The following is a 27262-nucleotide window of genomic DNA, read 5'->3' as shown; positions in this document are numbered from 1 at the left end:
ACAGGAATGTGTATTTGAACAGTCACCGTCCCTGTATCAATTACTATGACACTGCAGCCAATCCAGGCAAGATTAACTGTGTTTATCCGTCTATCACTCTTATTAATAAATTGAGCTGGCATCAGCTGGTGTGACCTTAAAAGGAGAACTTGTGTACCTACAGGCATGCCAGTAATAGCTGGACCCGCCACACAGGGCAGGAGTCAAGCCACTGTCTGCCATAACAGTTTGTAAAAAGCACATTACTGTTCAAAGTCTAACGGAGCGTTATGGATATCGCAGCAATTCCCTTGGCAGTGAGAATGCTAACCTTAACCTTGAAGTGTTGCCTCATCAAGACTTGTGAGTCCACAATACAACTAGAACGCAAAGCTGTAAAAAAAAAAAAAAAAAAATGAGAACAGTGATACAAAACAAGAACGCAACTTTATTTAATTTGTTCCCCACTTAAGTTAAACAAGCTCATCATATCACATTCTTCATCAGATGGAGACAAGCTTCAGGCGAGCAACTTAGAAGTGCAACAAAAAGGCACACAACTGTCAGGGGGAGTGGTGGTGCGGTCACATGTGTCGGTACACAACTGAAGTTCACACTATAACTAAAGACCAGCAAGGAGAAATATTAATCAGCCTCCGATTTTCATGTAACTGCTCATGCGGTTTATGTTACTGCACATAAAACACGGAGGCTGAGGCCAGTGTGGGGATCTTACCCCTAACCAAACTTTAGTAGTTTAATAAAAATAGATAACTCCCTATAAGCAACCCAACTGTGATCCTGGTGATCAATGTATCCAGTGTAGGTCTACTACTAAACCAGATCTAAGACCCAATTGTTGTCCTAAATTGCTAACCTGCAATGGCCAAAGTTTGCATTTCTTCCACATTTTAAAGAACATAATTAGTTCACCAAATATTAACATGTAAACCAATCAAGAGAAATGTTCATTTCAGCAGAAACGTAAAGGAATTAGAACTAAGAAGCTTCCATCCTCTTTTCCCTGAGCGGGGACTTAACATGAGTGAAAGAAATATAAACACCTAAAATAACACATTTCCATAAAACTGCTGCAAATGCTGGTAATTAAAGTGTCTTGACAAGTTAGTGTCCCTTTCATTGAACTACAATTAAGTGAAAATATGTGCAAAGGGCAGAGTTTAATTTAGCCATGAACATTATGTAATGTGCGAGTTAATAAAAGGAAAAAGTGCAATTCAGAAAACAATGGCTTTCGGGATATGAACGACAATAGTAGTAGTTATATTAGCTTGCTCGTACATTCACGGTATTTATGAAATCACAAGTCATCAAAAATCAATGTCATTCATTCTATACAAGAGAGTAATTTACACATATACTATTATACAGCACATTAACCGAGAGAGAGGGGAAAAAGCCTCTGGGAAGCCTCTCTGGGGAGGGAATGGTCGGCTACCACGGCCATCAGATTTCTAACATGCAAACTATAATCAAACGGTGCAATTTCAATCATCAATTTGTTTTGGTACTTGATTCAGTCATTGGCGTCAAAACGGGAGACAGTCGGTGACAAAAATCACTGTTGGGTGGTTGCCGAGGGAAAATTTTAAACTCTGTACAAGAAGTAAGCCGAGGTTACCATAGGGAAAGATTGCCAAACCAAAAAAAGCGGAAATTTGTGATGCCTTTGAAGCACTGAGGGGCACGGAAGCAGCTGGAAAGGGGTTTGGGAAGATGGCATTGCAAGAAGGGTTGCAAGGGTGAGAGGCAGAAGCAGCTGGGTTGGATTATACAGACTGGTAGCCAGTGCGGCTCTTCCTCCGGCCAATCAGGTAAGAGATAAGCACAAGGATGATTAGGAAGCTGAGTGCCACGCCCACTGCAATGGGCACCAGAAAGCTCAAATCAGAGTCCAGGAAGCATTCCTCAGCTGACAGAGAAAGAGAGAGAGAGAGAGAGAGGAAACAGAGACAGCAGGTTAGTGATTTAGTTAGCGGAAAATGTAAGTCAAAGAGGAGTAAAGAAATTCACAGTCGACAAAGGGTCACAAAGGGTTAGTGACAGAAGGAAAGCAGCAAGACGGGAGGTCAGAAACCACACATCGACAATGACCACATTTCCAAAAGGAGAAAAAGTCATGCTGTATAGTGAAACTGAGATCAGCAGTGTCGTCAATATAATTTGGGGAAAAAGGTCATTGAACATTCGTAAGACACAAGAAGGAAATCACTCAAATGGATATTACTGCTGTAGTCCCATATATTATATTCAGGTAGAACGGTGCAAGGAATTTCAGAGTATAGACAGGGAGTTGACAGTAAATAATACATGGAAACATCAATACACAACAGCATTGGTAATTTTCACAATTAGGCAAAGGTAGCATCCAAACTGGTATTAATTAATACACCGACTACCCTCAGTATCATCGAAAGGCAGATTCAGCTAGAAAGACTCATAGCCACTGGCCATGTTTCTCTTTCTTCCAATGAAATAGGCCAGTAGCACAATAAGAATGAGAACAAGCAGGGCAACTCCAACAGCTATGGGAACAAGGAAGCTCTCATCAGCATCAGCCTGGCAATCCTCAGCTAGATGAGAATGAAGAGAGCAGAGAGGTGAAGGTGTTACAGGTTGAACAGAAGAAAAACATCAGTGGTTAATGCATGGACAAGTAATATGGAATCTAAGTACATGCAACAACTACCTTTAGAAATGAACAGTTGGGAAGAAAAACAAACATTTACTCAAGTATCCAGCACCAACAACATACTTTTATTTCCATAATCTTAAAATATTAAAATGGTCTAGTCAGACACAATTTTCAATTCCATTTATTACAGCTAAAAGCCTAAGAGAATGGAAATCAAATCAGCAGTCATTTGTATCCACAAAACACAGAATGATTGATATTTAACAAGATGGGCTTGCAGCACGAATTCCCTTTGCTTAATGTAAGTAATGTCCTAAACTACTAAGGGGGGAATTGAATTATGAACCAAATCATACACATTTCTGAACATATGCATTACTGAATGTACAAAACAGAAAAGCATCACTGAGCAAGCAAGGCACAGAGTCATGATGATGATAAACTTAAATAATGAAATCAGGGGCAGATAAACCTTTATACTGGTGCTGCAAAGCCATCTTAAGAATATTTAAGGCAACTCAATTTGTACAAAGCTAACAAATACATAAAACAGCAACATAATCAGAAGCAAAATCAAAGATCATATGTGATATAGAGCCATTACTCATACACACACACATCATCTTGGGAAACTGACTTAATGTTTGGATCATAAGCAACTTAAAAAGGAAAATCATTCTCATGTTCAATGTTGAGTACTGCTGGCCTTGCTCCAGCCCTTAAGCCCACATGTGACAGTTTTGGAACAAGGCTAAAAGCACTCTCCTAGAATAAAGCAACAATACACAGCAACTACCAAGTGTCACATTGGCTTTCTAACATTATAAAAAATACACATTCTGTGGACAGCCTCCCTCCCTGACACTCCATTAGTGCAACTTGCACATGTTCACTTAACATCGCCTGATCCAACTGCCAGCCTGCAGCAAAGGCTCGGTCTATACACAGGTGAGACAATGCAACACAGTTTCAAATGCATGCCAAACTTAAAGAGCGCCATAGTGCATTTATATGTAAAACTCTTCATCTGCAAAACGCCTGCACTGAAAGTAAATATCTACACAACAGAGCTATCCCTTTTCTAAAACCTAATGCCAAAATGTATTCGGTGAAGACAAAACAATTGACCTTTCTTTTCTGGTTTGTGAGTGTCATCCTCTAACTTGACCTGGTGAAAGTGGAGTTAGTGTTCACACAAGATGAATCACTGACCTTTTTGCATATTCTGATTTCACATTCTGAAAATGACTGGAGCCATGCCAACTACTGCCTTGACAAGGCCCTTCAAGCACAATGAGGACAGTCTGTTGTCCCAATGCTTCTCCTGCTCTACAGGGGAAAACATGGACTAAAGCATTTCCTTTGAAACCTTACACATTTCCAAATGGAGAGCAAAGCAGTGAACCTGCATCCCTGTTAGTATGGGTTTCTGGGACCAAAGAAAGAAAGCTGCTCGACCATCTTCCTTTGGGTTGTGAAGAAAATACTGTTTGCCAATATATGCTGGTGCCAATAATTACGGGGATGAAAAAGTCAAACCATAAAAGAGAAGTAGAAACTAAAATGTGCACAAAATATTAAATAATGACAAAAGCAAACAAAAAGGAATGTCTGCAGGATGGAGCAAGTGCATGATCTGTTGCAGCGACGAAGCCGCAGCCCAAACACATCTAATATTAATGGGTAAATTGAAACATATGGACTTTTTTAGATGCAAGTGTGATACCTGTATCAGTCTGAAAACGCTGTAATACTAAACATGTGATTAGGTCCAGTGATCTGATTCAATACATCTTGGCCCAAGTCAATGTAGTGTAAAAAAGGGGCTGGTGGATCTTGCACTTGCTCATTAACAAAAAACAACAAAAACAAAAAAAAGGAGGGGAAAAAAAAAAAGGAAAGACAGACATCCAGAAAACAAACAAAAAAAGGAACACAAAAAATTGGGGTAGACAAGTTTGGTCCTTGAGAATAATGAGACCAAATCCATTATTTCTGCATGGGTTTTAACTCTTGATATGATAGCAAGAGTTAAAATACTTTTAGGGTAACTGCAATTCAAGTGTTTCATTCCCAAATACTATATATACTGTATATCCATTTTGAAAAATTTCAGTCAATATTCTATCCTCAAGATTATGCCTCAGGTTTTTCCAAAAGGCGGAGATCTCATTTTAGAATTACACTCTTGGATTGTAAGTTATTTGCTGATTACACAATTGCACATAAACCCCCAAGGACCAGGCTCGGGAACCCCGTGATATTTAGGGATCGGGTGCACACTGGATTTAAAGGGTCTGATATCCAACATAGGTCTTTCTCCGACCAATCACATAAGCAATCACTACAATGAGAATCAAGCCAGCCAGAGCAGCGCCAACAATGATTGGGATTAAGATGCTGGTGTCATCCATTGAACATTCATGGGCTGCAGATAGAGAGAGAATCAATCAACAAGTGGAACAATAGTTTTGTTATCAGAAACACATTGAGAGACGACACTGAAGCAGCATGCCAGGATCACAGATTCTTTAACATTTTCTAAAACATGTTGGGCTGTCCATCAACTATGCTAGCCATAGTAGTTACTTTTCATTACTTTCAAGCAGTCACATAGCATTATGTTCAATTGTATAACTATTCCTTGCAAATACACCCTTCTGGTACATTAGATAGTTTCAACTTTTATCCACTAAACTAATTCTTAAACTGACTTTAGCCATACTTTCTTTCCAGGTAAAATTTCCTTTTCAGGAAGGGAAAAGTTTGATCATATTTGTTCTAAAGCCTGGGAAGAGACTACACCAATTTAAATAAAGAGGGATTAAGTCCTCGACTTTCTCACGCTATAAGATTAAAAATGCTGACAAAAAAAAAAGGTCAGGCTGACCAAATCGGGGAAAAATGTGTAAAGTGTGATTTTCTTTAATATTGCAAAATTGCATTGTGAGCAATACATTGGCTGTTAAAGTGAAAAATAAATACATACAAATTTCACACTGAAGATGCTATTTCCTTTAGTTGGGAAAACAAACTCCAAACATTATATGATTATATGAAAGATAGGCTACACATTGAAAATGTGTTTTTAACCTGCTCTTTGCATTCTTTTATGGAACAAATGCTTTTTAACCTTTCTCTATGAAGAGTGGCTTGGATTTTGTTTTTCTTCTTTGATAGCAAAAATCACCTTCCTCATTACAAACTCCAGTAGTTTTCCCCAGATTCTTTCCATATGAAACAGTTTGGTTAGGACCTGGGTAGCAGGGCGGGGGTTCGGTTTGAGAGATGTTAAGGAGGAACCTACCTGTACTGAAATTGCCCTTGTTGACTCCAAAGGGCTGGACTCGCAGGTCAAAGGTGTAGAGGGTGAGCAGGCTGCTGATGTTGTAGTTCTGCTTCTTATTACACATGTAGGAGCTTCCCACTGCTGCCTCCCACAGAGTCAGGTTGTTGTTTGCGTCAGTAAACACCACACCTGTAAGGAACGTACGGGTGTAAAGACAACTCAGAATGAGCACGCTTTTCAGTGGGGTGCCTTGTGTATAAGGATGGCTGTGATGCTACTAATTACCAGAGCTTGGATTGGTGGTGACGTTCAGAGCATGAAGGTGGAATTTCTTTGCCTCCTGTTGACAAATACAAGTAAAACAGAGATAAATGCTACTTCCTTGCAAATCATGCTTACACCTGGGCTAGTATGCCAAATTAACCATGGACAGGAAGAAATGGCAGGACCTTGTGGTGGCTAAGTGGTGGTGGTGAGTATAGTAAGCAAATATATCTTGTGTTAATAGAAGTTGATGATTAATACACAATGAGAATACAGTGTTATACAGTAACACAGAGTTGATGAGTTAATGTCACCAGGCATGCATTTAAATCGAATGTGGATTAAATCATGCTCTTGTTTTGTTGAGAAGACTTACACTGGTGAAGGAGAGCATGATGGTGATTGTGTTGGAGCTCAACACCAGTTCACTGCTGTTGGGTCCACAGGATCCAGAGACTTTTGTCCCGTTGGGCTCGAAGTTCATCTCCTGATATTTCTAAGTCCGGGGGAAATAAAGGCAACTCAGCAAGGGCTACGGAAGATCAACTGAATATTCATGCTTCCCGAGAGCAGAGTTGACCACATTTTCCTTTGCGCAGGTCATTATGTAATCAAAACTAAGTGCCTGACAGGCTTAAAGCATTACAATTCTGTTTGTGAGCATACCTCTCCTTGTTTGAAACCAATTCGCAGGCCAAAGTTGGCCAACAGACAGGCTGTGCTGTTGTCCTCTGCTTTGACCTTGTACTCCCCGGTGGTGGGTATGGGGAGGCTGGGGGTCGGGGTAGGGGTGGTGGTTGGTACAGAGGTAGTGGGAGTGGAATTGGTGGCAGGTACTGCGGTGGTGGTACTGGTGACATGAGTGGTGGGTGCAACAGTGGTCACGGGTAGATCAGCAGCACATGAGGTAACTGTGCAGAGAGAACATAGTGAGAATAGACAATCAGTATAAATAGGAGCGATATTAAAGCATGGATTAGATAGATTAGATGCTGCACCTGATACTTACTATTCTCACTCTGAATGCCATTGCTGACAAACGCCTGTATAAGTGCGTTCCACAGTGTCTGATTGACCGCATCAACTTGGAACATCTCTTTACTCTTGCAAGAATAGCAGGTGTCCATGTCTACATTTGTAATGTGAGGCGTCACAGTCGCAGTTACGGTCTCTAAAACAAAGAAATTCAAAAGCACATCAGCATCATGACATAAACTATAGTACAATGCATTTCAGCCATTTGTATAATATTATCATTGTATTGTAAGGTTTTGTAGTCACCATTTGACATGGCATTTGGAAAGAAGGTTGAGTCACTGAGATTGTAGGCAAAAATGATGGAGTCTGCCTGGTAGGTTTTTTCCTTCTGGGTGAACGCCACAGTCCAGGAGTGTCCTGTGCCAAAATTAAGCTTCAATGTTGAGCTTGCATTACCACAGAGACTCCCTTCTGTGGTGACGTTTTCAGGAAGTTCAAAGTTAACCGTTCCATTCTGAAAAGAGACAAGAGCATACAGTAGCCTTAATTAACATGATTGTGTAAGTTTGGTGTTAAGCTGCTTAAAACTAATCTTGACAGACCTCAAGTAAAAAGCTTTGCATAGCAGAAGTTTAGTTCAGAGAGATACAGTGACTGCTTTCTTGAGTACCATCTTAATCTATCAAATACATCTGCCAACCTGAAAGTGAGGGACAGTGTACAAAAGGCTGTAGTTCTTTAACTGGTCATCTGATGTGACTGAGTAAAAAACCCTCTAAGTAAAGCTGACCAACTTAAATTTAACCCCATAGTCATGTCAATTCACACAGAGAGTAACAAGTATGGAGTCAAAACATCAATCTGATGACTTCTGAATATTTATCAAACTCCACTAAGGCATTTCACTTAATTGCACCATATTAACACGTCGTTAACACTGTCATGATCCAAAAAAATGAAGGCCCAAGTCTGTTACAACAGCTATTATGGATGGGAAAAGGTAACAGAGAAAGGCAAGAAATTTCTTATAATTATACACATTTCAGATGAGCTGATTTCTGCCGCATGACTCGCCATAGTGAAAAGTCAGAGAATGACAATTACAGGATACGCAACAGGAAAACTCACTGACTGTAAAATGCTGAATAGCAAGAACCCATTTTCTTTGTTGTTACTCCCTCATTTTCCCCTTCCCATGATGACATGTTCTTCCACAAGAGTCATAGGCCTGATAATCAAGCAGCTGAGGTAGTCTAAAAAGTGCGGAGCTGCTTCGTCATATCAACAAAGCATAGTGATAAGGATACTGTGAAGCCTGACTTAAAGACCAAATATCATCAGTAATAGCAGAAAAACGTATGGTTAGTGTGGCTTAAGAGATGACACCCACCTTATTTCCAGTTACTTCATATGTGACTGAGAAATTGAGCATTAGATTGGCGAACAGGCATAATTTGTCGTCTGTGTCTTTGACTGACACTTCAGTAGCATATGACAGCTGGATTTCTGCAAAACACACAAAAAAGAAAATAATATAATATTTCAGATTGTAATTGCATGTGCAGTAAGAGTGTATTCTGGATATAGGCGTTTTATACTGGCTGCATACCACAAGTAAATGAACAAATAAATGAAGAATCCATGCCAATACCATCTTTTTCTTTTTTTGCCCCACAGTTGATAAACGGCAGCAGTGTCTTGGATTATTTATTCATAAATTAGTATTTAGAGAATTTAGCCCAGGTCAAATTTAAGTAGTTGCACTCTCTTTAACCAATCAATATAATGTCAGCTTGTCAGCAATTCAACATTTGACATCTTAAGTGTCTTAGCCTGACTCAGCATTATGAGGCAACCGCCAAGTCATGACTACCAGCCTCCTGACCCTGGCCTCAGCAGCCAGATATAACGCTGTGTACTAAAAGACAACTTGGAACTGGGAAGTTTGTGACCTCTGAACTGTAACAATGTCAGCAGAGGAGCCTGAACTTGGGCTCTACCACTATGTTATACAAACCCATTTCAGACTTCTACCATGATAATATGCCATCCTAGCTTGCACACATCCCAGTTCAGTGTTGTCGAAAGCTTATTTGGGAGCCATTTCTAACGCACACAAGAACCCCAGGCAGGAACACAAATATGATAAACTGGACCACAAGGGAATACTATCAAAACATTTTTCAAAGGCTGTATGCTGTCAAATTAAGTCCCCAGACATACTGGTGGCAAAGCCCTTCCTTTCCACTGGTTGGGAAAGACAATTTAACACCAGAGGGGCAAAGGTCCGTTCAGTTAGGCTATATCATCAAGTCAACAGCTACCATAAAAGTCAGATAACTTGAACTAATAAATCACCCCACAGAAATGTACAAAGTCAAGTGGCCTAGTTGGAAAAAGACTTATCTCCAGTTGAGACTCAGATTCTGTGGCGTATGTGTCTGCATTTTATTTGCCACTAGCTAACACTACATCACAACACATAGTCGTCCGCACTTCGTATAACATTAATTCGCCGTAGCGAGGCTGTCACATGCTATCTTTAGGTAGAAAGCTTACTTAACTGAGTTAACGTAGCGTAACACCGTCTTGGTGTCGGTAGCTAGCGTTAACATTATATTATACCTGCTTAAGCAGCAGCAGGAAGTAACGTTATCACTCAGCGAGCTAACGTTACCCAACTCTTTAGCTTTCAAAACAAGTGTTAGCCAGCAAGCTAGCTAACTGGCTAAGACAGTCATGGGATAACGGTAGCTGGCCAATAATAATATGTTGCCAGTTACACTCTAGGTTAGTTGGCTTGCAAACAACGACGAAAGCTAAAAAGCGGTTGTCAGAAATGAAACCGCTGTTGAATGGCTTTCAGCGGCTTAACTCTGCTTTAGCATTACCGATGTTACTGGCGTAGACAACAATTAGCATGCTAGCAAAACATCACGACTACTCCCTGGATGATAAAGATTATATAACCCAGTTTATCGCGGTTTAGTTGTCATTGCTGGTAAAATAAATGCACCCAACACAAGTTACAAGCGCAAATACAAATGGATATTTAAACTATGACCACTGACAACTAACGTTTATGTACTATAGTTGATATTTTAAATCTCTCCACCGCAACTACATTTCAGCATATAGCCTGAGCCCAGGATCATCGGGCCTGAAGTGTCTCAGAAGTTTCATCACGTCACATCTCGGCATGAAACAGCGATATCTTTGGTTAGTGTTGCCTTATGGTTTAATTCAGCCAATGTTAACGTTACATACCGATTCCAAGTGCCAGGAATAAAACAAAAACTGCACAGCGGGACATCATCGCTTTGTAGTCTGCAGTGGAGAGAAGACGACGGAACCTCACTCAGCCTGTTTGGGATGAAGCTGAGCCGCTGCTGATAGTACCAGGAAATGGAAGTCATATGACAGGGACCAGTGTGTCAAGAAGAGGTGGGGAAAGCAAACTAGCTTCAAATGTTTCTTCCCCTTTACAGAATAAGAGAGTTCATTGTACTTGTGTGTATTTTAAAGCCTCATAATGACAGAATGTCAAAGTTGAGGCAAGTAAACACTCATTCACAGACAAGCAGAAGGGTAACTAGTTGTTATCAAGAGGAAACCGATGAAATGTAGTTGGAAACGAATGATTAAAATAAAAGAAAACCGATTGAAACAGTTATTTTAATCTGAAGCAATAAACCTAACAGACTCATACAGACACAGGGCATAAAGTCTAGTCAAGCATGATTTCTCAATCAACATCTCATCTGTTGAGACAGCTGACTCCCATCCATTCCACTTTTAAGCAAGGCCTGCAAGCCCCACAGGGAGACTTACAAAGGATATAGTGTATGTATGTGATATTATACTTAGGAACATGAGGGGAAAAAAAACAATGGGTTCTGAAGTCATTGTGCTTTTAGTAAATACTATAATTTCTAAGGGTTAACAAAAAACCTAAAAAAGCAGGTGTCTGTCAAATGGGATAATTTAAAATGTCACTGTTGTGAAGTATGTACAAAAACGTACAAACGAGAGCAAAGGAGAAACTAAATGCATATACATGTACAACTGAATTGTTTAGCAGCATGAATATACCCTATAACAAAAGAAGTGCTCTTTTTTGGCACATACTGTCAAGTCTGGCATAATTTACCTAATAGTAGGCTATATTCCACAGTTTGTGTGTTCATGACCATACACACAGCTATGACAGATGGCTACATAGCCTTGAAAACTGTAAAACTTTGCTGCAGGTGCACGCTTTTGACACTGAAACCACCCAAATATCAAATTCCTATGATGAATGTTAATCCATTGGTCTCACATTTGACATTGATTGAAAAACAAGCATCAATTTAATTGTTTTTTTTCCCTCTTTCTCTCCAACGCGTGGTACATTTAGAGCATTGTTAGGTGTGTGAGCATTTACTTGGGATACAGAGTGAACTAAAAGAGAAAAAAAACAATGTGACCTGATAAGGAGCAGAATGACTCAAACTATGGACAAAGAAGAATCTAAGTTTGAAAATAAATATTTCTCTCCTCTCCATAAAAAAAAGAGCAAAAGGTACAACAACATTGGCGTGTCTTCTTTTTTTTTTGTCCAAGGTAGCCCAATTCTCTCAGAGGCACTGAGAAACATGGACAATATTCTCTTTTTAATGGGCATGCAGTCCACAGGATCACAAGACCCTTGACAAAAAAAATCCCGTGGAGCAGTATCCATTCACTTGTCGGTCGCTGGGTTGAAGAGGATAATGGTAACATCCACTGGAGCAAAAGATTGGAGACCGATCACTCAGAGAAGCCTTCAGCCTGACTGGACCATCTGCCTCTCTCTCTCCTTTTCTCTATCACTCTTTTTTGCTCTCTAAGCCACATAGTTGTACTGGTTGGGGTTCTCCTTGTCACGCTCCATATAGTCCCTGTCGATGAGAGACTCTATTCTCTTCTTCAAGTCAGCAGGCTGAATGGGAGGACGGGAAGGGGTTAACAGTGGAGCTAACGAAGCAACATCACAGTAACACTTAATAGTACAGAATTTCCTAAAATGTCTCTATTATAATTAACAGGACATTCTCCATTCAGCATACACAGCTGTGACCAATTGCCAATTCATAACTTGAAATCTGTACCCACAGTTGTGACATTTTGCGGCTCCGGAACATTTTAAACAGCTGCTTTTAAATGAACATAACAGAATGATATCTGTTGGGAGTGAAACAATAATATGGAATTCAAATGATTGGCCTGATTTCCAAATAAATCAATGCAGCATTTTTCAGAAGTGGAGCTCAAATAATCTGCATTATTCACCTTGACAGGGAACTTCAGCTGGTTGTACACTTCAGACACCAAGAGATTATGGCTCAGAGTCTTCCTCATCTTCATGATCCGAACAATGGCAGCATCAATCTGATACTGACGATCCTGAAAGACCCTTTCTGTGGTGCTGGCTTGCTCCTCCACCTACAGAAAAAAAAAACAATCGGTGTGAGTGGCAAACACCTTAAAGGCCTTGAACTGAGGAAACTGGCGTGAGGAAACAGTTATACCGTTTCTTTCATCTGGATCTGGTTTATTTTGATCCTGAAGAGCTTGTGTTTGAAGTCGTCGTTGCAGGAAAACTTGTCCCCGTCCTCCACATCTTTGCTCTTTGGGAGTTTGGTGAGGACACGCGCCTTTCCACATGCCAACGACTGAAGAGTCCGTCGCAGCTCACTGTCCTCTGTAAGCCCGCGGGAACACAAACAAACAAACAAACAAACAAACAAACAAACATCGTCTTAGGTCAGTGCCTGCTAAATAAAGACTACCTGACAACATTGTTTCTTCAGCAAAAATACAGTGCTGCTGACCAAACCTTTGGATGTGACTGTACAAACCTATTCCTGTTGCCAGTTTGATCTCCTCCAGGGTGAATTCCTCTCCTTCGTTAAACATCAGTAGCACCAGCGTTTGGAAAAGAGACACCTGCAGCTCCTTCTTGCCCTGTTGAAAAAGAGAACAATAAGTTTGAGCATTTAGCTTTATTGGTTGGGTGAGTACAAAACATCACAGCCTTATAAGAAAATCAGTTGTCCACCTCTTTGAATTCAGCTTTTAAGACACAATGGCCTAGTGTTGATTGCCACTGGAGCTTCCTGCCACTGTGTTTGCCCAGGTAGAAGGTCTTGAAGATCTCTTGCAGTCGCACCATCTGGACAAAGATAACAGGTGTAACAAATCAACAGTGAGTATATTTATTGCATGGAAGGTTATAAAAAAAAAAAACCCCAGCAGGATCTGAAAATTTAAATATTTGCCAAGCACTAACCTCAGGGGGCAGGTGCACTTCCATCGGGACATAGGTCGGCCAGTAACCCATGGTGAGGATGTTCACCGTCAGCTCAATGTTGCCAGGAATGTTTTGGCACTGCATATACTATGGAGAGACAAATAAGATAACACCCAATTATCTGCCACATCTACATCTTACACAAATCCAACGGTTCTCTCTAGGTTATCACGACAAGAAACAGGAACTGTCATATGTAACCTCATCATCATAAGAATCAAGTTTTAAAATTCATGCCACAAGGGTTTTCTTACAGATTCGACTCAGTATTGTCGTTACCTGTTTGAACTGCACCATGATGTCTTTAGAAAGCTCCATATCCTTGAACATGCCTTCCAGTTTGCTGGTGAACGCTGCTCCACATTCTGAAGAAAGAAAAACAAAAAAGGTTAGAAGTCACTAATGTCAGTTTCAGGATTGCTCGCCAGCTCGTTACTTTACTTTGGAATGTGTGTGTGTGCATGTGTGTGTGTGTGTGTTGAGTGACAGAGTGATGGATTATACTAACCATGTTTCAGCTTTGACAACATTGATTTTTCAGCATCAACAGAGGCGCTCTTTCCCACCAGCAACCTCTTGGCCAGATCCTTCTTGTAAAAGGCCTCAAAAACATCTTTTCCTGAAAGGATATATAATGATTAATATATCAAGATCACCTAAAGAGGGGAAAAAAACTGAAACAAATGCTATAGAAAATGTTACCATAGATGAATCTGAAGATAATCATGATCTTGTCCAGCATCTTCTCCAGTTCTTCATCTGTTGCCTCTTTGTTTCCTGCCCTTAGCTTTGAATCCACATGTTTTGCTGTAAGCAGAAGCACATTTATGCTTAGGCTACATTTTATTTACATAGTGATTAGGATGGTATTGATTGATTGACAGAGCTGCAATTCTGAGGGGCAATGCGAAGTCACAAACCTATGAGCTCTGCAGGCTTGTTTGGCCTTTTGTTGATGAATGTTTCGAAGGCCTCTTTCATGGCATTGACAAACTTCTCATTCTTCATGAAGCAGATGTCGATGATGTGATCCACCTTGTCTTTGAAGTCCAGCAACTCCTGCACCATCGTCTTGTCTTTTTCTGGGTTGATTACAATTGTGCTTCCAAAGGCCTTCGATGTCGAGCGTCAAGACATTGGAAAACAACACAAGTCAAAACCAAAATTTTGTGTGGGTTCCCGAATGACCTACTGAGAGTTGGCATTTCAGACAAATATCCATAATTGATTTCTGGACAACTGCTGAGAGCTGAGCACCTTCAACATGCAGTATATTCAAACTGTTATAAACTCTCATGCTGGCATACCTTAATGTACTCTATCCAGTGCTGCAGAAGGACTTGAACACCACCTCGCACTCGACTGAAGAGCTGATAGAGCAGAGACAGATCCTGGATTCTGTTCTCATCCAGCAGGTGAGTCAAACCTGGGAGTTTCAGCAGAACAGCAGGAAATATGAGGTGTGTGCATACTGCCAAATTCTATCTGCTATGTCAGACATCAGTTTAAAAGACCCAGTATGTAGTCTTTGCTATTTGAGAAATACTGCAGGCATTTTAGGCAATTAGGACAGGAGGTTCCAATGTCCCAAATACACGCTGGACATTTAATACACTGCCACAATCCTACTCCTGTACATATTTATGTATTGTATTAGTGTACTAATTCTAATGTACCTTTTTGCAGAGTTGCAGTGAGATGTTCACCCAGTAATTGCTTTTCCACAGTAGCAATGAGTGGTTTTCTGAGAGAGAAAAAGTTTAGTTTAGTGTAAGTGAACAATGAGTCTTCATTCTCAGTGTTCAAAGTGAATACCGCAGCCCAATACTCACTGTGTGCTCTGGTCTAGATATGTGATGACCCTGTCAGCCTCCTCCTCCAAGCGTTTGTTTACATGATGAAGATATTCTGGCACCTAACAAAAAAACAAAGTTCAATTCATACCACACTGTAAGCACTGAATATGAATTTCACTAAGGACACGAAATCTATCAAGAGCTTCCAAAACCCAAAACTGCTATACTGCTGATTGTGCAAAGACACAATCAGCAGTTTATTTGAAAAGCTAAATCTTGATAATGCTAATATATTCTTGAAGAGCTTAACTAAAAAATACATGTGTATTGTACTCGTGTTTGGAAACATTATAAACACATTTTAAAGGCTCAAATAAGAAATAAAACTCTAAGCTGTTACTACTGTCAGTCCTCGTATCAAAACCAGAGATAATAAAGACAGTAAAAAAATGTCTTAAATCCAATAAATCAGTAGGTAAGCACAGTTGCAAGTTGTGAGGCGGCTGCCTTTCAACAGGAGGCTCATACTGCAATTAGAGACGGGGAAAAAATCCACCCTTGGATACTTTTACATCATTATACATCATTATGCCATGATGTTCCAGGAATATTTTGTAAAGTGTGTTGTAATTTACCGTTTTGGTATACCCACTTTTCACTCAACCTGCCTCATCTACTTCTACTTCAGTTAGTCATTTCCTACATTTCTAAGAATGAATTACAGCATCCAGAGCAGGTGTGAACTTGTTGCGTTCAGCTGTGGGTTATATGTGTATGTGTAGAGAGCAATATCAATAGCATAGTAAGAGTAAGAGTTTATCCAGCTGAGAAAAAGCGAGAGTCACACCCCTAACTCAAAACACGACATGTCTTGTGGCTGCATTGCATTGCATTCTGGTCTATTGAGGCTACTGTCAGTGGAGAAATTGGTATCTCTGCCTCTTCTATGATGGATTTCTCCCTGTATGAATGTTGGTACAAAATGGTGAATCTCGAGAGAAGCCCTTACTCTTTGATTTTGTGGGACTAACACCAAAACTTGACATTTACCATTGATGTTTTAGATAATGTTTTTCTGCTATCAAACTCCATTGTAGCTGTGCTGGAAATATCTCGATATGACATCACATTGTCTACGTCTGGCCAGCTATCAGCAGGAATAAGAATAATGCACCAAACAACAAAATGGGCCCAGAAATGCATGGTACATCACCAATAGCTGTTTTTAGCAGTGTTAAAGTGTTGTAGGGTGGATTGTTCCTTTAAGACAGTCTAGTAGGCGCTACACATAAGGGTCACATAAATCACCTCTCTCTCCTGCATCAGCCTCTGTCCCTCCGCGGCGTACAGCCGATTAGTTTCCTCCAAAAAGCGTTGCTCAAAGGAGTCTTGATAAATCTGTCAGGATCAGAGAGAACATTGGTTTCATTAAAGCCATTTTTCAAGAGGGCAGTGACAGCGCATCAAACCCCAGTGCAGGTCATAATCACAAATAACAGCTGCCAAACCCATACTCTGTTTCTACAGATTGTAGAACGGGGCAAAGATGAAATCCAAGAGATCTGCTCTGGCTTTTGTCATTACATTCTACTTCAAAAAACAGAGTCACACCTAAAGTCACCACATTATTGATTATCATCATAACTTACCAGAGCTGACACATATTTGTTTGGGTCAGTTACCTGCAGGTCAGAGAGCATGCTCAGTAGGCTCCTCAGCAGACTGCGGTCTATCGCCTCTCCATTACGCTCCCTCTCAATGAGCAGCAGTATCCCGTCGATGGTTTTACTCTGGACCTTCAGATCACTGATGATGTAGAACCTAAACAGCTCCAGGCCCATGTCCCTGCAGACCAGAGCGGCTCCGTTCAACACACATTTCAAACAAATCGGTCCATGCTTTTTCATAACGGTAAACTGAGTGAATTACTCACCAGATTGATGGCAGCATTGAATTTTGTAAAACATAGGTGCGGTCCAAGAACAAAAATATACTCCTAATCATGATCTGTGAAATAATAACAACAATGAAACATTAACAAATGACATGAGTGACATTCTATTCTTTCTTGGATGTATTCATGTTTGAATCAGTCACACAAATCATACTCATCTCAAATAAGGTTATAAAACATACCATTTGTCTGCAGTGATCTTGCCAACACTTGTCTATTTTCTTCAGGAAAAGCACACTGTCCAGAGCATCCGTAAGAATAGTGTTAAGGTAATAGTGGGCTTTCACTGAAAAGCTTTACTGCTATGTGACAATTCTGCAGATCATGATGATGCATGATCAACACTAGGCTATATCAAATTAATAACCGGTAAACTTCTGGTAAACAGAGACAGGGAGAAACAGAAACTGGAAAGGATATTCTCTGAATTGATCGATTTGTGCCTTGATGTGGTCTTCACACACTACCCTCAGCTGTTTGTACAGCTTGGCAGATATCTTGTGGGAGCAGAGGTTCTCAACAGCCTACAAGGGAGAAACAAAATGTGTCAAAAGTGATTTGTTTGTATGGACATTTGGTTTCAGTGAAGGACATGAAAATCAGCTATCCACAGACTGTAGACTTTCTCTGAGAGGCTGGTAGCCTGTGTCTCGTACCTGGTAGAGCTCCTCTAGATTGTACTTGATTGAAGTGCTGTTCTGTATGGCCTCTACTGCCTCCTTCAGCTTCTGCCAGGTCTCCTGTGTGTAGTTCTCGGGCAATTTGGGCTTTTCTGTGTGCAAAACAAACAAAAAAACATGGTCTGAAAACATACAACAGTGGGTCTCACTGGACCATTATGCAGGATCACTGGTACAGTATTTCAATTTTAAAACAATTGCGTTTGTCTCTAAAGTGACACAATTATTACAATAACTGGGGGTTAGTCACTGGCAGGTTATCACTGGTAAGTTGCATGTTGTTTCAGCACTTTTGCCATGGTAAATTGTATCACACTATCCTCCACCACATCTGCCTTGACCATCATGCATGCTACCTTTGAAGTTCTTGATGACTAGTTTCTTTGCAGCGCCAGGTTTACTGTTGGAGAAGGTGTTGGAGCCTGCGGTTTTCGTCAGTCCGTTTGCATGGTGTCCTACCCCACCGGGCAGGAACACAGTTTTGCTCTTATTAGAGCACGAAGCAGACTCCTCAGCCATTTTCACATCCAGTCCAATGAAATCCACTGAATCTTCGAACCTCAACTTCTTCTGGATGTGTTGCGAAGTGGACGAGCAGGAAGAAGAGGAGGAATTCAGGGTTTTGGGAGACGAAGAAATTGTATCAATATCTTCCCTCTCTGAACTGTTTATTTTCCTCTTCTTCGAAGATGTGATACCGCTGTCGTTTTTGACATCAGAAGCTGCTGGTCTAGCCTCCTGGGTTGGCGGTGGGGGATTAGGGGAAGGTAAACCTGTTGGAAACATGAAAAAATGGAATACAAATTCTAACAGCCAGTCTTCTAATCCTTAACTTCCAGGTTTGCCGGGGATGAGATTCGCGTCCGAAAGCGTTCAACTAGCTTAATTCAGAGAGCTTTGCCCAGTCCTTTTCCAAGTATAAAATAGACAATAAATTGCAAACTACACAGCTCCACTTGAACCTAGCCCTCTCTCTTTCTTGTTATTGCTGGCAGAAGAAAGATGGTTGGCTATTGCTTCCTCTTTTCCCCTCTCCTCTAACCACGTTGTGGAGCCGTTAGCGATTCGTTAGAGCGACCGTTGGAGATAATTATTTCCAGGCGAAATGTAGAATGAACTCAGGTTTAAATGATATTAAAGCATTTGTTGTTGGCAAACTCGGGATAAATTCACTCGTAAAAGCGATTCGATGACCCCACCGGAAGTACTTTGTACAAAAGTACTTTTTTGCACGAGCTTTTCCCCCCATTCAGATGCCGTAACCGGTTTGGCCGCGAGATGGCGTCATGCCAACACCATGGAGACTGATTATTTTATTACTTTTCACAGTTTATTAATTGTAAATCCCGAGTGATTCCCGGTTTATGATATGTATCTGATCTTCCTAAACCAGAGAATAAATAAAAAGTGAAATCTTGATGTTGTATGCACGTAAAAAAAAAACGGCTCTGTCTATACACTATGCAGTTGTCCTGACTTTAACTAACGGACTCTACCATGCAAATGTTTCTTAGTTAATAATTTTGTAAACTGTCAATGTGAAAGATAAAATGTGGCACCGTATGATTTTACAAAGCTTACCATTTCCCCCCTTAAAGAACATCTTTAGGTGACAGGAAAGTAACTCTCATAATCGAATTGGACTTGACCTGCCGCATGACGCGACAAACTGTCGTAAAATGACGTTACCCCGGCCCTCCACTGCGAAACAAGCGTGCAATTGAATTATTTGATAGATGAATTGCATTTTGTTATTAATTTGTGTTAATCATAGTCGGTCTGGCATAGTGAGCGCGGGCAAGCCTCGACACAATTGAGAGAATACGGTAAAGGCGACCAACGAGGATGTTTAAAAAGTACGTAGCGTTAAATTATTTGTCTGTTGTATCTATCATTAGCTAGGTGGCTAACTGGTTGTCATCGCTCGTCGTTAGCTGGCTAGCCAACGCGCCTCAGCTAGGTGTCTTTTAGTGTGTTCAAGACTTTCGTTCAATTCATGAGACAAGCTAACATTAGCTATGATATTGCTAAAGTTTTGTCTGTTGTTACACTGTATTGTTACCGGATTAGGGCTTTCCCCGACCGCAAAAAGTCTTAGTCAACTTTATTGTAGCTCTTTGATGTTAAAACAAGAGTCAAAACCCAGAATAGATGTTATTCACACGGTACGTCTGTGAGCTAAGATAATTCATTCTTCATTTCTGAACATGGACAATTCTCTTAAAGCTAGGAATCAGAGAAGCAAGTCTCTAATCTGTCGTGTCATATGGTAGTGAAAATGAAGATGTGCTGCTAACAGTGAATAAGGTGTTTCCTCATTCACTGACACAATTGAGATGTGTTTGAGATGAGGCGTTTCCTCATTCACTGCAGATCTCTGACCTGTTAATGTTTTTACAAATCTTGGCTGAAGCTGATGGGAATCAACATGAGAAGTCTGTTTAAGACTGTATTTCGAAAGTATCTGTCTCATCTCAGCCTTTCAGACACGTTGGTGTTGATTTGTTTTAGACATTTTTCTGTAGGTCTAGCATCTCTACATCAGATCAAATTGAAACATGTCATGGTCGTAGATAAATCAGCTGATACTCTCTCCTCAGTATTCTCTGTTTAAATAGAGGTTGAACAGCTTGGTTTCGCATGTTGGCTAGTGTAATGCACACTCAATTTATCTGCACTCAGTCACACTGATGTCGTTTTCTGTGTCTTGTTTCAGATTTGATGAGAAGGAAAACGTGTCCAACTGTATTCAGCTGAAAACATCAGTGATCAAAGGAATCAAAAATCAGCTGTTGGACCAGTTTCCCGATATCGAGTCATGGCTCAACCACATTATGCCAAAAAAGGACCCTGTCAAAATAGTGAGATGGTATAATCTCTCAATTGATCTTTCTTATATGTCCTTTTTTGTTGTGGATCTCCTCCTGTATGCTGTCTACATGTTTTCCATTATTCTCCCTACAGCCATGAACATATTGAAATCTTGACAGTGAATGGAGAACTGCTTTTCTTCAGACAGAGAGAAGGACCGTTCTACCCAACCCTCAGACTGCTGCATAAATGTAAGATTGATGACTGATTGATTGACAGTTGTATTTGTACATAAATTCTGTATGTCACTTAGATTTCTTCACACTGATATGGAATCCTCTTTTCTCCACATTTGTTTAAATGTTATAGATCCGTTCATTCTTCCACACCAGCAAGTAGACAAAGGGGCCATTAAATTTGTCTTAAGTGGAGCCAACATCATGTGCCCTGGACTGACGTCACCAGGCGCTAAACTCTACCCAGCTGCCGCAGACACAGTAGTCGTATCCTTTTATCCATGGTGTTATACACCAGGATTTGCATGGTAGATTACAATTCAGTTCCTGGAATTGGAATTGGAATTGGAATTGGAATGTCACCCACCTCTAAGGAAACAGAATTGGAATTGAATTGGAATGACAGGAAACAAAATTGAATTCCATTCAATTCCACTTCTAAGAGAGGCTGTCTTGATTTGCTAAACATTATTAATAAAATATTATGAATCAAATAAAAGACAGTTACATAAATCAAACACATTCAATTTTAATGTATGCATTATGATTACGTTATGTATCAAATATCACCTGACGGGTACCTTTAACATTTTATGACATTCAGTATTGATTATATATATATATATATATATTACACACGTGTCTCAGGTATGTGGTAAGAAAAAAAAACATGGAATTTCACAGAATTAAATGCAACTTATTGTTTCTGAAATTCCAATTAATTTCCAATTGTTTCCTGTAGGTTTTTTCAAATTCCAATTCCTCAGTTGAATTGGAATTAATGAGTCCATTCACGAATTGACCCCATCCTGCTATACACTGAAGCTGTTGTCAGCTGTATAAATTGATTTCCACACTGTATATAACAAATTTCTTTCCATAATTGTTCCATGTCATAAAAATATATTTTTTCCCAGTCTCACCTTATTCATCTATGTCAGCTTCCAGTATGAAATATTTCAGAACAGATGTTCTGCCAGCATCTCTAGCTAAGTTTCAGGTGTATGTTAATTTTTGTGCTTTTGTATGCATATCTGTGTACGTTTAAGTTCACATCATACTTGTGTGAGTTTGTCTTTAATGACTCGCTACAGGCCATAATGGCGGAGGGAAAACAACATGCACTTTGTGTTGGCGTTATGAAGATGTCTGCAGAAAGCATGTAAGATTAAAATTTTATAAAACCATACATTTTGTAACTGTGGTTGATGCTTCCATGATGTCTAATCTGTTTCTGGTTTTCTTTTCGTTTGTGAACAGAGAAAAAGTCAACAAGGGAATCGGAATTGAGAACGTTCACTATCTTAATGACGGATTGTGGCACATGAAGACGTATAAGTGACAATGTCGGCACCCACAACACCCCTCGGAAAGCGTGGAGCTCTTGACAGCGAGGCATGAGCTGCCAGTCAATTGTTTACACCTATGGACTTAGCTGTGTAACTTGCTGGAGGCTTTGAATCAATCGCCATGATGCACAAATAAAAAAAATCTTGCTTTAAGTCTCATTCTCAGTTGATGTTTTGCAGTGCTACCGATTTAAAGATGATACAACACAGGTCTGGGATATGAGTGCTTGCAGTTCAATGTCATCAAGTTGCTGCAACGCCTCAGATTTAATTAATGAAATATAAATAAAATGCTACACATAAAGGGATTGTACAGAAATTTATTTCAGGCAAAACTGATTTGTAAGGTTTTCATGTATTCTCAGAGTGGTATATAGATCAGAACAGACAAATGATCAAACAAGTCGGTGTCTTGCAGCAGATTAAGTGTTCACAGTAGCTGAGGGAGTGGCAGAACATTAAACTATTCAGTCAGCAGACTGTTATACCTGTTATGCTGCATTTCCCTGTCAGTGTGTAACTATTGAATATGTGGGTGCTGTCAGGTGAAAAAAAAGGCAACTGAAATTGATGTTTTTGCGAGTTTACATGGTCATTTTCATGCTGAGTAGCCTTGATGACCTCTGGGCTCTTGACACCTTGTTAGAACCCCACTGCATATTTCCAAAAATACATGAGCATCCATGAGAATAAGAATTTATTTTGTTCAATCTTTCACAACTTGTTTTGTCTTACCCAACAGCAGCAATATAGATCACTTAAGTCCCACATACATTAGCATCCATGTGTTAAGACATAACAACATAGTGGTCTGCATTGCAACCAGTAATCATGGCAGAATTGAACACGGTAATAATACCATGGTAAATCTGGAATAGTATACATTCACGATGCTTTAAAAATAGCAACAACAAATTAGTCTCTTAATTGTACAAAGCTTTCCCTTTAGCAAAAACACTTAAATTATGCATGGCAAGTTATCCATCATTACAACTGGAAATTTACCAACAGTGTTTCACTTGAACCCCACAATCACTCCTTTTGCTCAGCACACTTTCACTCTCATTCCCATAACCTTTTAACAAACCTAGCAGTGAGAACTGAGAACGTGTACCATTAATGATTCCAGTTAATCAAACAGGCTTTTATTACACAAAAAAAAAAGTTAAATCAGCAATAGGTTTTATTGCAATGGTGACAATTCTTTGAATATATTACTGCTGTCCAATAAAAACCTTGTATGTTCAAAAAGTTAATTTGTCAGGAAATGCAGAAAAATAGCTTTTCAGATTTACTTTATTAGTCCTTTAGACCTTTATTACTCCCTTAGGATCTATGAAGAACCATTTGAAACCTTCAAGTGAAAACAGAAAGTCAAATTGGGGTTGAGAGATTTTTTTTGAGAGTAGCAACATCCTTCAAACTTACCTCCACATTGAGGTTTGTCATGTAATATTTATTGTCACTGAGGGGTTTAACCAAACAGACTTCGTGTGCGGAGACAATTCAGCATTACATAATGAGAATGCAATCCAGTCAAAGGACTGCACTACCGATTAACTCAGTTTAGTTTATCCACACCACAGAGAGGTGGGGCATTGAATGCATTTAGTGCAAAAGATACAAAATATATAACAGTAATATTCCCACCCACCATCTATTTCCATCTATTTTTTTTTTACAAACAGCATAAGAAAACCATCTCCTAAAAGTCAGGTCTGCCATCACAGAAGCAGTCTCTAAAATGACCGGTTCAGTCGAAGGAACGCGTCACTAGTCGTTGTCTGAACCATCAGGAGGGTGAAACAGTAACATGTCGTTAAAATCATGTCCATAGGGACGAAGTCTGTAAACACCAAACATCATAACCTGCATTTGGTTGGGCGACATCCCGCTGAATGTGACTGCCATATCAGAGCAGCAGCCCTCCACTACATTAGTGGGGTTGTTGTTCATGCTGTCAGATATGAGGCTGTCGACACTCTTGCTGTTGAACAGGCCCTTCCCCTGTGTGTCTTCCCCGTTCTCAGCAAACACCCCGGTGTACTTGAGACATATGGCCAGCTGCTTCTCCTCGCTCAGCTTCCACAGAGCGCGCCCTCTTTCTGGACATTTGTCCTCATCCTGGAAAACATTCACCAGCCTTTTCAGAGCTTCGTAACTTAGCACAATGCCGCTTTCGTACTCCACATACTCAAGCTCCCCCGATTTCATGGCGTGGCCGATGTAGAAGGGTTCGCTGGGATCCTTGGTGAGCACCAGGTACTTGAGATTCTCGATGATGGCGAAGGTGGTGGGTCGAGCCACGAAGAACCAGCGCAGGTCGCCGGCGTTGTCGTAGGCATGCTTCAGAGCCTTACGCAGCCTGGCCCAGTCATCTTTTTCCTTTAGATCTACAGCTTCAAGGGCCTTGGATGACTCTGAGCTGTAAAACACTGCCTGGTCACAGTGTTTGCTCCAGGTGTCTTTCGCAGTCGCCCAGTAAACCAGGACCTTGGGCTGGACCATGATGAGGCAATAGACTTGCACTTGTTGACTCAGCTCCTCCATCTGAGTCTCAGTAAGGCGCTTCAGCTCGTCTTTGCTGGGGCCTTGACGTGGTGGTGATGGTGGTCCTCCGTGTTGGACTCAGTGCCGGGGCTGAAGCTGCCGAAGAGCGACAGCACCAGGCAGAACAAGCCTCCCAGGAGCATCCCCTTCATGAAGGAGCTCCCCTCCGACAGCATGTTGGCAGCAGGCACTGAGCAACAAAGATCATGGAACATTTATTACAGAAGAAAATACAGCTATTAATACAATTGTAGCTAGTGTTAACGTGCAATAAATAACTACGGGGAAATGCTACGTAACAGTGTACAGGAAGTGACCAAGTTACATTCAAAGACAGCAAATAGTAAAGTCTCTGAGCCCGACCACTGACATTCACTGACTGGATAGAAAACATAATCAGTTCAAGTTTAAATCTGTAAACCCGTTGACAGTATAGACCTCAAGCAGCGTTTAGTGAGCTGTGTACCAAAAGGGCGTAACGCTGACATTTATCAAGGATTAACGTTACACTATAACGTTACTTATTTCGGCTAAATCAGCTGACAAGCGTAAGCTAACGATGTACACTATAGAGGACAACTCGCGAGCGCAGTCTCGTTAGTAATAAAAAGCAATAACGTGTTTACTGAACCTTGTTTGATGTAAGAAAAAGTTGCCGTCTCCTCTCTTCTCTTTGCAACGTGTTACCAACCAGTTCCCACTTTCCTGTTGGGTGAGATCAAGGAGCTTCTATAGATGACCAGCGTCAGACAAATTAGCTAGCTAGCTGCCTGGTAAACACCGCCGACTTCCGGGTTCAAAACTCACGTGACTCTACTGTGGCCTCGTTAGAACACAGAATGCCAATATTCCAGCTCAAGATTGATTAGTAATGTACCAGTATGTATACAATAATATGTGTTTATATATATAATACATATACCAATATGTGTATAATATGTAATACATATTGTATATGTATTTTGTAATATGGATTTTGGGCAGGTCTGAAAATAACCTGCATGTAGGCTATGTAGGCTATTTTGATAACCTAACTTACCGTTCAAGAGACTATTTTTGTGTTTATGAAAACTGAAATACTTTCTGGCAGAAATTATATCAGTCAAGTAGAAAATCCATGCAGTTTTTAGGGTCTCTCTGAGGTGTCCCATTCAGAGTTACTTACAGTTCCATTATGTAAATCTTATATTTATTGAAAGAAACTGTCATCAAACTTCAGGTTTCTTTGACACTGCGTACCATTAGCCACTGTTAATCACAAGCACTATAGCCTAGTCACACTGTGTTTCAGTGCTTCAGGAGGATCAAAACAATGTTTCGAACCATGAAGCCATATCCAGTAGAAATTATTGACACACTTTGTGCGCACCACTGTACAGATTAGTGGGTTTTCATGTCTATTGCCATCTTATTTGTGTATTGACCAACTGACAATTGAGTTGGTATGTTTTTGTTTGTACTTAAATATTCAGATTTTAGGCTGCTGTTTTGAAGAGGTTCTCTGTATTTCAAAAATACAAAATACAAGTGTTGGTCCATGTCCTAATGGTTTATTTGCTCAAGTCTTTCAATATAATATAAATACCTTTTTATAGCTTCTAAAGATTACATTAGTTAGTAAACATAACTTTATTTATGACAGTTTAACTGTCACTAGACTTCTGTAGCACCCTATTATTTATTTCATTTTCAAATGAATATTTTATGTTGCATAGTCTATGTAGCCCATGTTTTAGTATTGAATACATTCCTTAAATGATCGAGAGGTCAGCTGTGGATCTTTTCTTGTTGTCTGGCTGGCAGCCAGATGATGATGCCTAGATGTATCAAATATTGTTGTTTACTACAGCAATTTCAGAGACCTGGAGACAACCTTATAAATCACCTGATACCACTCATCTGCAGAGTATTAGCGACCTTTCAGTTTGATAGAGAGTCCTGCAGCCCAAAGCCTCCTACAACAGATAAAGCTCTTGACTTATTTTGATCTTTTATATTTTTGGAATCAATTGCATTTGACTTTGCTATTAAGTTTTAAGCTTTTATGAGATAAAAGGATTAAACGTGTAATAAATTAATTGTCAAATCTTATACTGTGCCATTTAAAATGGTCAGCTTTTTTTATTACTAGGTGCAACTCACATTTTAAAAGGGTGGTGCTGCACAATGTAGCCTACAGAAAAGATGAGTAGGCCTCTATGCTTTGATTAGTAGAAATAAAATCAGTCCAAAAACTAGAGAGAAATAGAATAAAAAGCAACTAATTCATAGTCCATACAGGGTTATTATGTTTCACAAGCAAATATTTTCTTACAGAAAAAGTGTAGCAAAAGAACAATGCACATGGCCATTTTTCTAATGCACAGGTTGACTTGAGTTTCCCATG

The 27262-nt window shown here is 40.1% G+C and overlaps 4 protein-coding genes across 5 annotated transcripts; 1 reads left to right on the top strand and 3 right to left on the bottom strand.

Moving 5' to 3' along the window:
• Positions 1 to 1768: 1768 nt before the first annotated feature.
• Positions 1769 to 10560, bottom strand: lamp2 (lysosomal-associated membrane protein 2). 2 transcript variants are annotated; one of them, XM_071539544.1, is made up of 9 exons: positions 10434 to 10560; positions 8557 to 8672; positions 7470 to 7680; positions 7198 to 7359; positions 6855 to 7099; positions 6565 to 6684; positions 6210 to 6264; positions 5943 to 6113; positions 1769 to 2573 (listed from the first exon to the last, which is right to left on the bottom strand). In XM_071539544.1, the coding sequence occupies exons 1-9, from the start codon at positions 10480 to 10482 to the stop codon at positions 2428 to 2430; spliced, it is 1275 nt and encodes a 424-aa protein (XP_071395645.1). In that variant the 5' UTR covers positions 10483 to 10560; the 3' UTR covers positions 1769 to 2427. The 2 variants fall into 2 exon arrangements, with proteins under 2 accessions (XP_071395645.1, XP_071395646.1); XM_071539545.1 differs by lacking the exon at positions 1769 to 2573 and adding an exon at positions 2801 to 5063.
• A 269-nt stretch (positions 10561 to 10829) lies between these two features.
• Positions 10830 to 19132, bottom strand: cul4b (cullin 4B). The gene is made up of 20 exons (XM_071539531.1): positions 18287 to 19132; positions 17907 to 18022; positions 17671 to 17774; positions 17433 to 17502; positions 17230 to 17303; positions 16979 to 17141; positions 16605 to 16694; positions 15333 to 15415; positions 15177 to 15244; positions 14808 to 14926; positions 14421 to 14613; positions 14203 to 14307; positions 14009 to 14119; positions 13780 to 13865; positions 13480 to 13587; positions 13249 to 13362; positions 13049 to 13154; positions 12719 to 12891; positions 12480 to 12632; positions 10830 to 12129 (listed from the first exon to the last, which is right to left on the bottom strand). Exons 1-20 carry the CDS (start codon positions 18714 to 18716, stop codon positions 12034 to 12036), a joined length of 2562 nt encoding a protein of 853 aa, XP_071395632.1. The 5' UTR covers positions 18717 to 19132; the 3' UTR covers positions 10830 to 12033.
• A 475-nt stretch (positions 19133 to 19607) lies between these two features.
• Positions 19608 to 22516, top strand: mcts1 (MCTS1 re-initiation and release factor). The gene is made up of 6 exons (XM_071539547.1): positions 19608 to 19786; positions 20647 to 20799; positions 20895 to 20992; positions 21111 to 21244; positions 22072 to 22139; positions 22238 to 22516. Exons 1-6 carry the CDS (start codon positions 19776 to 19778, stop codon positions 22317 to 22319), a joined length of 546 nt encoding a protein of 181 aa, XP_071395648.1. The 5' UTR covers positions 19608 to 19775; the 3' UTR covers positions 22320 to 22516.
• Positions 22517 to 22630: 114 nt separating this feature from the next.
• LOC139661163 (C1GALT1-specific chaperone 1-like) lies at positions 22631 to 25623 on the bottom strand. Its single transcript, XM_071539550.1, is given in 3 exon segments — positions 22631 to 24914; positions 24917 to 25066; positions 25508 to 25623. Coding segments are annotated over 2 exon segments (951 nt in total). The 5' UTR covers positions 25053 to 25066; positions 25508 to 25623; the 3' UTR covers positions 22631 to 24099.
• Positions 25624 to 27262: the final 1639 nt, after the last annotated feature.

This window comes from Centroberyx affinis, unplaced genomic scaffold (genome assembly GCF_046629955.1).
Source record: "Centroberyx affinis isolate AG114_WGS23_722 - 3 ecotype Tasmania unplaced genomic scaffold, CSIRO-AGI_Caff_v1 ptg003466l_1, whole genome shotgun sequence".
NCBI classification, from domain to species: Eukaryota; Metazoa; Chordata; class Actinopteri; order Beryciformes; family Berycidae; genus Centroberyx; species Centroberyx affinis.
Note: the sequence above shows the minus strand (reverse complement) of the source record. Positions and strands in the feature narration are given on the sequence as shown.

Excerpts from the sequence above, each read along its gene's own strand:
- lamp2 (XM_071539544.1), bottom strand. The coding sequence starts at position 10,482 with ATGATGTCCCGCTGTGCAGTTTTTGTTTTATTCCTGGCACTTGGAATC. Across the intron at positions 7,681-8,556 it reads ATGAAGTAACTGGAAATAAG|AATGGAACGGTTAACTTTGA; the intron begins GTGGGTGTCATC and ends GTCTCTTTTCAG. Across the intron at positions 6,114-6,209 it reads CACCACCAATCCAAGCTCTG|GTGTGGTGTTTACTGACGCA; the intron begins GTAATTAGTAGC and ends CGTTCCTTACAG.
- cul4b (XM_071539531.1), bottom strand. The coding sequence starts at position 18,716 with ATGTTTCCAACAGGTTTACCTTCCCCTAATCCCCCACCGCCAACCCAG. Across the intron at positions 17,304-17,432 it reads AAGATCACTGCAGACAAATG|ATCATGATTAGGAGTATATT; the intron begins GTATGTTTTATA and ends ATTATTTCACAG. Across the intron at positions 12,633-12,718 it reads AGATCCAGATGAAAGAAACG|GTGGAGGAGCAAGCCAGCAC; the intron begins GTATAACTGTTT and ends TTTTTTCTGTAG.
- mcts1 (XM_071539547.1), top strand. Across the intron at positions 20,993-21,110 it reads CCTCAGACTGCTGCATAAAT|ATCCGTTCATTCTTCCACAC; the intron begins GTAAGATTGATG and ends TAAATGTTATAG. Across the intron at positions 21,245-22,071 it reads CTGCCGCAGACACAGTAGTC|GCCATAATGGCGGAGGGAAA; the intron begins GTATCCTTTTAT and ends GACTCGCTACAG.